General features: G+C 40.0%; 1 protein-coding gene across 2 annotated transcripts in view; it reads right to left on the bottom strand.

Annotated features, from left to right (window-relative positions):
* Positions 1-431: 431 nt before the first annotated feature.
* Positions 432-12,072, bottom strand: part of LOC124776260 — a 148,782-nt gene continuing 137,141 nt past the window's right edge. For both annotated transcript variants that reach the window (XM_047251153.1, XM_047251152.1), the window contains exon 9: positions 432-2,526. In XM_047251153.1, coding sequence (XP_047107109.1) covers positions 2,087-2,526 — 440 coding nt within the window. In that variant the 3' untranslated portion in view covers positions 432-2,086. The remainder of the gene's footprint in view (positions 2,527-12,072) is intronic.

Genomic DNA, 12,072 nt, shown 5'->3' with positions numbered 1-12,072 from the left:
TACATGGATTATCATTAAACACTGATAAGATTCAGTACATACAACTCAGTCCTTCTCATAGAATTCCAGTAATTATAAAAATAGTTCCTTCAAAGAATGAAATGGAAGAAGTGTAAAGTGCTAAGTTTTTAGGACTAGAGATTGATCAGAGTCTTAACTGGAAAACCCAATGAGAAGAAATACTGTAGTACCTTAGTTTGCAGCATGTGCAATAATAACATAAATAAAGAAACTAATTTATTCTGCATGTTTAGCCTCAGTAATGTGCTAAAAATCAATTACGTAGAAAATGGATTTATAAGGATGATATTTTCAGAAACCAAGAGCATAATTGTGGTATATGTACAATACAATAAAATAATTTAACATTATATATATATATATATATATATATATATATATATATATATAAATTATTTCATTGTATTGTTCATGAAAAAATGTATGTTTTTGATTAATTTCCGGGTGCCATAGATCGCTCTCTGTGGTTTCAATGGAATACAGCTAATGTAATATACATAATTTAATGCTTAAAGTACATAACAGTAAAAGTATAACTAAAGTTTTTCTTTTTGTGTCTTCTTTCTCCATAGTCATTTGAAGAAATGAGTGTGAAAACATAATTTTCCGTCATTTAGTCTCATAGTCTTTTTACCATTATAGTGATAGAAGCCACAGGTAAGAGGCTCAGTGTCATTTATACATATACGGAAATTTTTTCATGGTTTTCAAGGTGAAGAAAAAACTGTCTACTACACAAAGTTGTTTTTAATGAAATAATACTATTGTTACATGATTCAATTACATATATTGTAAATTACTGAGCACTTTTCCTTCATGCAGTAAATATACATTCTCATTGTTTATTCTTTTCTGTGTAGGTAAGATTCAATATTCTATATATTTCTGCTCTTGCTTTTATCAAACATGTAACAGAAACTAAGAATCAGAAACTCTTGTAGTCTGACGATTCTTATCCAAGTTTACAGAGTTTGAAACCTCTTTCTAATTATTTTTCATAATTTTGTTTAGGCACTATTTATTGCATTTTTGGCAGATTACAGTTGTTGATAAATTTAGATTTTTGTAAATAATGTTGTCTCTCTGATAACAAAGTAACGAGGAATGTGAATTACCAGCAATAATAACAGCACAGGGAAATTGGAGGATTCTATTGCCACATGTAACTAATTTGTAGTGTTGTAACAGCTGTGGCAGAGTGATTATCTTGAAACATCAGTGAGTGTAAATGCATGCCATTAAAAGTGGCAACATAAAAGTCGCAAAATAAAATATTTTTAATTTCTTAATTACTTTAAAACAGTTCAGTCCCAGTCGCAAACGTTTTACGTCTGTTACTGATTTCGTCATCCTATAGCGAGACACAACGAAAATTATGTTGTTTCATTATGTACTTGTATTGGTTGTAAGACGAAATTTTTATTCTGAAATGTGAATGAAACTTCACTGAATGAAAGAATGAAAATACATTCCATTAAAAGTGGCAACATAAAATTGCCAAGATAAAATATTTTTATTTTTATAATTACCTTAAAAAAAACTCATTCCCAGTCGCACATTTTTCGTAGCTATGACTCATTTCGACGTTTATGACGTCATCAGATAGCTGATGAGGACTTAACTGCCAAAACTGGCCATACCTGTAGCAATTGGCAACTGGAACTCAAAATAAAATTGTTTTATAATAATTGACAATTATTAATGCTCCATAATCATATGCATATTTTAATTAAACTGACACAGATCTGTTTCAGAATTTGGTTTCTTCAAGCGTTCTGTAGAAATATATGGTCTAGTTAAAGAGAAATCAGTAACTTCATACCACACGGTATCATATGGTGTGTATTTATAAACATGCGAAGATAAATACAAGTGCTGCTCATCTGTGATATTATTTTGCGTATTTTAATAGAAGTCAAACTACGTTGCAGGTACTTGAATGGAAACTATCATCAGGTGGTGTGCACTGGAGGGCGCTTCAACACAACATCGGAAGAGAAAGGCAAGTACAGTGATAGTGCTTTCACTTTAGTGCGTTTATCGTGACGATCGCGTCCTCACAAGTCTAGTGTGGTGATCTTGGTGGCATGGGTGGTGAGGCGTGTTGTGAGCCTGGCGGCGACAGCTGCTGTGCAGGTGGCGGAGATGGAGTTGACGGCGGGGATGGCGCTGGAGGCGGTGACGACGAACCCGGGCTTGACGGATGTGGCGTCGGGGGCGGCGTCTTGTCAGGTGTCGGGGTCGGCGGTGGGGTCTTGCCGGGCGAAGGCAGCGGCGTCTCTGGCCGTGACGCAATGGCTGACTTGTGAGTTGGGTCCGGCGACTGGGACCTCGATCTTTGGGCAGGCCGTTGTCGCTGCTCCTGCATGACCTGGGCTATGGTGTTCACCGCGTCGGGGAAGGCCTCTGCGATGGCGGCGTGATGCGGCGTCACGAAAGCGTCTGCCATGACGGCCAGCCGGCAGCTCGTCCCGTCTTTCTCCAGCAGCAGTGATAGCGACAGGCCTGCCAACATCGACACTGTGTTGTACTGTGATAGATAGGCTAAAAGTGACTTCGGGTATATGTCAAGGGAGTGTTACACGACCGTTACTGTTCGAAATAATTGGTGGCGCAGATACAAGCAGACTATGTAAGGCTAAAGGAAATGCAATGAAAGTACAGAAACGAAGAGCTGAAATAGACTTACCATTTATTTACAATGAAAAATACAATGAAAAGTACATTTATAGCAGATGCTGAATGTGACCCCCCTGCACCACCAATACACAGCTGTGCACGTCTAAGCACATTCAAATACACCCAGCGCGAAGTTCGGATATTGATGGTCGAAACTTCGTGGCTGATGCTGTCTTTCAGTTCCTGTACTCTAGTAGTAGTAGTATCAGTAGTAGTAGCAGCAGCTTTACTCACCCATAGTTCTCTTTTTACAAGTATATAGGACATGTCAAAGTATTTACAAACTTAGATCAGTTTAAAATAAGCTAATTCGTATACACATATATTTACAGACTTCTAGTTAGAGACAATCATAAGATTTACTCCTGGTATAAAATACTTTTTTTACAAATAACTTATTAAATAATGCAGTGCCAGACTGTTCACTCATATCTATCAGTCACTGCACAAGCTATACACATATTGTTTCATAACACATCACACACACACACACAGGTGATCTCTGGGCCATTTTCTGTACCACAACTTCCCATTTGCTATCCTGAAAAACTGAGTCAGCATCCCTCCATAATGAGAGAGATGTTGAGCTCAGAAAGAGGAAGAGATGTTAGTATTGTGCTATGCATAGCTCGGGGGTAAGTATTTCTAGAAAGGAAAAAAGAAGAAAAAAAAACAAAGTGAAGGTGTTATGTGGAATGTTGGATGTTTTATAATCATTACTATTATTATTTACTTGTATAAAATTTTTTTATCAAACCCCTACCATGTTTTAGCTAAGTAATCCTTCAATGTATTGCATAACAGGTACTTTTTATCTGGCTTTTTAAATAAGTGTATTTTTGCAATTTCTTTAATCTCTCTACATAATTTACTGTACAGTTTTATTCCTTGGTAGAAAATGCTGTTTTGAGTGTTATGTTTATTTTTTCTTGGTAATGCTATTTTTGATGTGTGCAATTGAATGGTAAACGTATTCACATGGAGCAGTTAAAATCACCAGTGCTTTGAAGAGATCTTTGCAATGAGCTTGATCAGTGTTTTTGGTTATTATTTTTATGGCTCTTTTCTGGAGTTTGGAAATTGTGTTCATATTTTGTGCAGTTGTTCCCCCAAAAAGAATGCCATAGCTAAGAACTGAGTGTACATATGAATAATTTGTAACAAAGACTCTCCATGTTACACAGATGATAGGATTCTAAGGGCATAACATGCTGATGACATTCGGTTTTCAAGTACCTTTGTGTGTTCACACCACTTCAACTGAGAATCAATATTCATTCCTAGAAATTTTGCATTTGTTACACAGTCTAGAGAGGTGCCATCTACGTTTAATTTAATATTGTCATTTGTCCTCTTCAAACTGAAATTCATGGCATTAGTTTTCTTTATGTTCAATGTCACTATTGCTTAATGACAATCATAAACTTCCTTGAAAGTTTCATTTACTTTCTCGGCAAGGAGTTATTTTGTTTTCTCAGTGACAATAATATTGCTGTCATCAGCGAACAGAATTTTATCACCATGAGTAACACTTCTGGGAAGGTCATTGATGTATATCAGGAACAGTATTGGTCCTAACATGCTACCTTGCCGAAACCCTATATTTATTTTGGTTCTGGTAAGTCTTTCACTAAATGTTTAGATCTATTTGAAGTATGTGTTATCTCTACTCTTTGTATCCTATCTGTTAGGTATGATCGAAACCAGTAATTAGCTACTTCTCTTATTCCTAATGCTTCTAATTTATTTAATAGAATCTTGTGGTCGACTTTATCAAACGCCTTAGAAAGATCCAAAAATATGCCTGTGACACACTCATCTTTGTCAAGAGCATCAAGTACAGCTTTTGTGAATTCTACTAGGCTGGCTCCGTATTTTTGCCATTTCGGAAACCAAACTGCGCGTGGATTTCAAGACGTTGCTGTTCAAGTACCCCCACAGGAAAAAATCATTATGTTGTTAGATCCGGCGAACGTGGTAGCCATGTCTGCTGACGTTTCATTTTTCAGTGAAGACATTACTGACGTGTGGCATGTTGCCCCATCTTGTTGGAAGAAGCAGTGTTGTCTTTCATATTCAATGAGCTGAGCATAAAATGTATCAAAAATTTCATATATGCAACCGTGTTGAAGAGAGTGACAAAAAATATCGGTCCAATAATGAGTGTTACTGTTACGCCGCACCAAATGCCGATTTTATCATGGAGTGGTTGCTGACACACAATGTTAGGGTTCTCACAATACCAGAAAAATGAAACCATGCTTCATCACTCATGGTGTCACGCAAAGGGTGTAACAAGCCATTGTTGATGATATTCAAAAGCCACGTGCAGTGGTCTTTACATTTCTGATTGTCATACCCCCATAACTGATGAACAATCGTCATAGGATATGTTTGCAAATTAAGGCTTTTCAATATCTGCTAGCAACTGCTACTTATAAGCGCTGTTGGACCAATTTGCGTGTAGATTCTTTGAGCTCTGAATAATTCTTCGGCGAATGTCTCCAATAACTTCCGGTGTGAGAACTGAATGAGTTTTTTGTCGTTTTAGATTTTGCACAGATCCGTAGGTGCACCAATTTTTTTTACAGACTCTTTATTGCTGCCTTTCCTGGTAGTCATCTATACGGATACTTGACCCCGAAAATTTCGCAAATTTCCTTAATCGAACCTGTTTCCACCTACGCTTCCACAATTTCAATTCTTTCTTCTGTCGAGAAAGTCATTTTGCAGACCACAAAGAGAAACGCCTAACTTCACTGATTCAGAAGAATGCTAACAAACGATTATTGCACAAAACTGCCCACTGCTGTAGCTGTTTATTTCAGAAGTCGAAATACTGCATTCACTTTCAAAGAGGAGGCGGGCAATTTTTAACTGCGCCACGCTGTATATAAACTGATACGTGGTTATCGACTACGCTCCGTCGTCCGATTAGCGGGGAGAGTGCTGTGCCGGACGGGACCTAGAGGGAGCGCGCGTCGCGTGGGGTAACAAGATTTCAGCAGCTGCGAGTCGACAGGCGGTAGGCGTGAGTAAATGGAAGAGAAAGGTGGATTCCGTACACAGTGATCTAGTCGGAATCATGTGCTGTGTGCACGTCCGTCCAGAGCTATTTTTCCGGGAATTGTTTGTACTTCGTGCTGTTTGCGTTGCGCCAGGGATAGACAGAGTGAAGTCGGGTGTCTGGCCACAAATGGCCAGAGCCAGCTGCGGGAAATGATCATGAGAGTCGCTTAATAAATGTTTCATGCTTTAAACGGAGTGATACCATTTCATCTCTTTGTGTGCTCGCCCGTCGTTTTGATTGTCTGTCAATTACCTTGTTCGGAGCGTGCTTTCCAAACTTCTATGAACTAATGAACTTGCTTTATTTTGTTATAGAAGCTTTGGGGTCAAGGTGCTTTGTAAGATCAGTTTTGGACGTGAATGTGGTGGCGTACTTGCTGGAGTATCATATCCTTGTTGAACACGCACGTCGCCCATTGCTCTGCCGATGGCAGAATGTTTATCCAATGGCCGCTCATTATGTCCACCGCTTGGAATGGTTGATGGTGCAGTGAACAATAAGCTGTGTATACTTGTTGTAATAAGACGATGCATCCTGTCTAAGAATTCTCGGCAGGTGTAGAATATGATTACTGCAATGTTTATTTCCTAGAAACTGTTGGTTCAGCAAGAGGGGTTTTGTCGCCAAGATTGTCTGACTAATTGTTCAGTACTAAGTCCGTCATTAACTAATATATTATACATTTTGTCATTTCACTTAGCTGATTTTAATTAGCTAGTGCCCTTGGTCTGAGCACCTGTTTAAAAATTTTGCTACCACCAAACGAGCCGGCCGTTGTGACCGAGCGGTTCTAGGCGCTTCAGTCAGGAACCGCGCTGCTGCTACGTTCGCAGGTTCGAATCCTGCGTCGGGCATGGATGTGTGTGATGTTCTTAGGTTAGTTAGGTTTTAAGCAGTTCTAAGTCTAGGGGACTGATCATCTCAGATGTTAAATCCCATACTGCTTAGTCATTTGAACCACCAAACGGGCTGTCAGATTCCCGTAACTAGTGGTTAAGGCCTACGCGCTCTGTTATCTTGGTTAGATGTAACTCTTTAAAAATTGTCTTTTGAATTAGTTCAATTACGCGAGCTTTTGCCCTTCCTATGGACTTAAGGTTACTGTTTCTTTTAAAAAGGAGTTATTTTCAATTGTTAATCTATGTGGGCTCGAGCAGTTGTTTACTTATTTTGCTACTACTAAATCCCTAGTTTTAGCTGCCACAGTGCCCTAATTAGTTGCTAAGGACTTCGTCCACTGTTCTATAGATCTAAGTTTATTGTGTTTAAAATAGTCATTTTCCTATCTGCCAATTTTAGAGGGCAAGGGCCCTTAGCTTTCTTTTAATAGCACCAAATCTGGTTGTTGTTTCTTGTTAAACCTCCCTAATTAACTGAGGCGGACACGGTCCGTGATTTTATTGATCAAAAGTTACGGCTTTAAAGTCTGCCTTTTAGATTTGTGAATTCATGAGAGCAAGCGTTCTTAACTGTCTTTCAAATGTTATCTTTAATGGGCTAGTGCTCTTATCTCGAGTACCCATTTGTATTTTTCTAGCTCAACGTGCCGTTTGTAGTTTACTGACTCTTCAGTCTGATTAGTTGCGGCGAAGTATGTCCACTGTTTCATTGATTAATAGTTAATGTTTAAAAACTGTCTATTCGTTGTTAAATTATGTGTCTCGGTACTTTTGCCTGCCACTCTGAGGTAGTGCTCGATGTTATGTATAATTTCAAAACTCTTTGCTGTCAAATTTAATTTATTCAGCACAGTATAACACAGCAGTGTTAATCGTGATTCTAAGGTGTGTTTAAACCTCGCTGAATTAAGAAGTTTAGAGCCTGCTTCGAGTCAGTTTCCTAGTTCCACCTGCTCTGGAGTTGTAACTATTATAGTTATTTAAAAGGATTGTTTGCTAGACAAACTTTTCATGTGTATTGCCTCTGTATGTGCTATTAGAATTTTTGGTTGTTTTGATAAAAATAGGTATTATTAGGAATCGCTCAGGACAATGATATATGCATACCTTTGATGTCCTTTTTAGGTTGTGATAATAAAGTTTTGGAAATCTAATAGCTTACTGCGTTCCACTCAAGGCTCTTGAATCCAAGGAAACCCACTCAAGGGGTAAAGATAGCCTAAACCTGTCTCGCTATACCTTCATAAATGACCAACTGGATAATGTCCGATACTCCATAAGCTGTTTGCGAATGATGTTGTATGTGGGGAGAAGTTGCAACGCTAGAAAAGTGTAGTGAAATGAAGGGAAGATCTGCACAGAATCGACGTATGGTGCAGAGATTGGCAGTTGACCCTCAACATAAACATATTGCGCCCAAATAAGCAAAAAGAACCGTTTTTCTAAGATACAATGAGTACAGGCAGTCGTAACATTAAAACATCTGGGGGTACGCGTGTGGAGAACATGACTTTACTCGTAGCAATAATAGACCCCAGAATGAGAATATCCGAAGAATCCTTACGAAGTGTCGTCCACTTCCAAAGAAGCTAGCTTACAAAACCGTCGTTCGATCGATACTTGAACATTGCTGGACAGTCTGGTACCCCTAACCACATAGGACTGATGGAGGAAATAAGGACGATGGAAAGAAGAAAAGCATGTTTCGTAACAGTGTTCTTTATTAGACGTGCAAGTGCCACAGAGATGCTCATCCAGCTTCTGTGATATACGCTACAAGAGAGGCGTTCTCAATCACGTTACTGCAAAAATTTCGATTGCTTAAGTTACTAGAAGGCTGAACCGACAAATTAGTTCCTCCTATGTATATCACGCGAGAAGACCATGAAGGTTGAGGATGGGGATGCGTGTGAGTGTTTCTAGCTCTGACAGTTTGATACTCTCAGGTAGTACTCGCATAATTGTTTACACCAGAGGGGAATTTTCGCTAAAAGTTACTGCCTTATAGTTACTTGGAGCACTTTCCGTGCATTTCTGAGAGTCCTGCGAGAGCAAATGTGGAAAGCATTTATACACACCAGTGTGTCTATGAGAGTTGAGAGATCACGCGAGATTTTTCTGTCGTAGCTATTTGCATGAAGAAAGGCGTTGCGATGAAGGAGTGTCCGGCTGCGGCTGCACTTTTAATATTTTGAGTGGCAAAGAAAAAATGTAAACGACGTCGTTCGTGTTGGATAACAGAGCGGATTAGGCAGCGTGTTGATTTTGGAGCATGGAAGAATCTGATTGTTGAGCTTTTGGCGGAAAGTCCCATAACAATATCGAAATTTTACAAGAATGATAATGATGGAGGTGGAAGAAATACTTTTTATAATTGGACCCAGCACTGCCAATCTAGATAATATTTACTGTTAAAGACACCTAATGACACTAATATTTCTAGCACCAGCAACGTTTATTCTCTTTAATATTTAATACAGTAACAATACCATTGATATAGTGCACCAGATTTCATCTTGGGACCCACATACGCTCGAAAGCCATATAGGGCAGATATCTGATAAAACAAGCGTTTCCTGCCGTACATTTATTTGAATGTTTTTACTTATATTGACTTAAGGGTCCCTCGTAATTTCGTTAAGGTCTGTTACTCAACTTCCAATGTAATAATATACTCACTAGATACCAGTTCATAAAAAATTATTGATACCGGTACAGCTGTATTACTTTAAATGGAACGTCATTTTTCCGAGTTCCAAAATGATTACTTTCAAACGTACTTCCCTTGCTTTTCTACGTTAATTAATCTCTGTTATAAAACTACTTTGCCTGTTTCCTTGTCTCATTTTCTGCATTCAATAACTATACATTAGATAACGCTGGATTGTCATTGTATGTACTAATTAAATGTAGAAATTCATCCTGAGTTCACAACCTGGTAGCTTACTTCATTACTCTTTTTGCCAACACGCTGCTGACTTTCACTTCACAGAGTGTATCCATCGCGATGGTAGTCTCAGCAGTCTCGACAAAATGGCTCTGAGCACTATGCGACTTAACTTCTGAGGTTATCAGTCGCCTAGAACTTAGAACTAATTAAACCTAACTAACCTAAGGACATCACACACATCCATGCCAGAGGCAGGATTCGAACCTGCGACCGTACCGGTCGCTCGGTTCCAGACTGCAGCGCCTAGAACCGCAGGTCACTCCGGCCAGCGAGTCTCGACAATGCCGTTACACATTGTGAGAGCTAATTGTTGCGATGCTAATATCCCCCAGCGGGTAACCCGCTAGTCTCTTATACACATTTTCGTAATAAAGTGGGATCAAGTCTCTTAAGTAAAAATTTTTATTTTATTTTATTTTATTAGCTGCGTATAATGTGCCTCTGATGTTTTTATATGTGCTTTGCTTTGTTTAGGTCTAGAACTTCTGAAATAGGCAAATTGTTCGTGCTGTTCGTGTGGGAGGTGAACCGGACGATTTCTTCGCTCACAAACATGCCACGGCTACAAATTATGGCTCAAACACACACTTCAGTGGGTACTTTTATTTAATGTGTGCGTGAGTACGATGAAATATAGTTCCAATATGTTGTAGTGTAAAAACTGAATTACGGCACAAATCCGGGACCAATATGGCCGCTCAGCGCTCTCTCAGTACTCTCAGCTCTCCCGATAATGCCTGTGTAGTTTTTCTTTGTCTGAGAGCTACGGCGAGCGAATCTCGAGAGATGGGGTTGCCCCCTACAGTGTGGGGCGGGGGGGGGGGGAGGGGGGTGCCTAAACTGGTAGAGAGGGACTGTCTGAGATATTGCCCCACTCTCAGACACTGCATTCGAGATGACTCTCGGCACAGACAAGGATGCTACTTCGTACTCTCGGCACTCTTTACACGACATGCGTTACTCGCAGAACCTCTCTGACAGTGAAAAAGTCTCATGTGTACAATTAGCTTAGACAGACTCGAGCTCACACAGACGTTTACCACTAATCGTTCTTCCCGTGTACCATTTGCGACTAGAACAGGGAAGGGGACAGCTGGCAGTAGTACACAAAATATCCTCCACAGCACACCGCGAAGAGGATGGTGGGGTACGGACGTAGATGTAGATGTCTACGTGTAGCACTACGACATCCAAAAGTTGTTTTAGGTATTATGTAATTATTATAATACAAGACTTCTTTTGTTATCTTTGACAAACATTCATTGCTTGAAACGTACGTCTCACTTAACCTATTTCGTACGAGTTTTAAGAGGTGTTATTATCGCAGCTTGTTATAGTATCAAGCAAAGAGTCGGCAGCGTCCAAAGAAACTAACCAATAATTTCAAATAAACTGTTCAAAAGAAGTTATGCACCACCATCATGACTTGCAGATGTAATATTCGTTCCGAAAGCTCTGTGGCAGTACTCTTTTGACGACACGAATACGCTACATACAGCCTTCTGTCTAACGGAGGTAGAAGAAAACTTGCAGTGTAGTTTAGTAGGGCGCGCTGTGTCGTGGGAAACATGCCACTTGTTTAGTCTGTCAATATGCCTCAACATGTCTCCAAGTTTCGATCGTGTGAGAACCGTCACTTTAAGGCAGGAAACTGGCCAGTAAGATACACTGCCCGACGAATCACAGCGACATCACTCAAACCATCAGCCACTACCGTGAAGCTCAAAGCACTTAGAATCTCCAGCTTAGTGGTCCCTCACCGTTAACAACACCTGCTGAATACCGCAGTCTACAAATAACAACAGCTTGTAAGCATCCGGACAAGAATGCAACAGAGAACTTCTATTCTGGAAGCAACTTGAACGGCTATGTCCATCTAGATAGTAAGAATCGTCTCCATTCGGTCCATTTGTCGTCTAGGCGACCACTGCGAATATCAGTAGAAGTTTCTCCTCTCCCCCCGCCCCCCACCCCCTCGGTATCGTTGCCGCGAAGAAGATAGTGAAGGGAACACTTGGAATAGGAACTGTAGTATAGGATTTATCTGATGATCACTGTACATGAATGTGGCAACGGTCAGGTACCAAACGCATGTCTCGGCCATGGAGTGCTACGGATTCGGCACAGGTCAATCATATTTTAGGCAGGTAACATATATGGAGGTCGGAGGTCTCTCATCTCTGTCGAGTGTAATTTGAAGGCTTTGGAGTATTGGGACAGGATCCCCCGGCCTACTGTCTAGCCCTGAAGTCAACATTTCGGAGGTAGGTTCGTCTTTGTATACGATAATCCGCGAAAACGTCGCACCTGCTCGTGAACACCTACAGTGGGAGGACAAAAATATGGAAACAATGCGAGAAACGCGTGCGTGGACATAAACGCAGACCTTCCGGTTTGTTTCTGTCAGGAACAACGTGCTCCACGACCGTATTAATGAGATCCACGATAAGAGG

Source organism: Schistocerca piceifrons, chromosome 2 (genome assembly GCF_021461385.2).
Source record: "Schistocerca piceifrons isolate TAMUIC-IGC-003096 chromosome 2, iqSchPice1.1, whole genome shotgun sequence".
Classification (NCBI taxonomy): Eukaryota; Metazoa; Arthropoda; class Insecta; order Orthoptera; family Acrididae; genus Schistocerca; species Schistocerca piceifrons.
The sequence above is the reverse complement of the archived record's forward strand: the minus strand, read 5'-3'. Positions and strand labels throughout refer to the sequence as shown.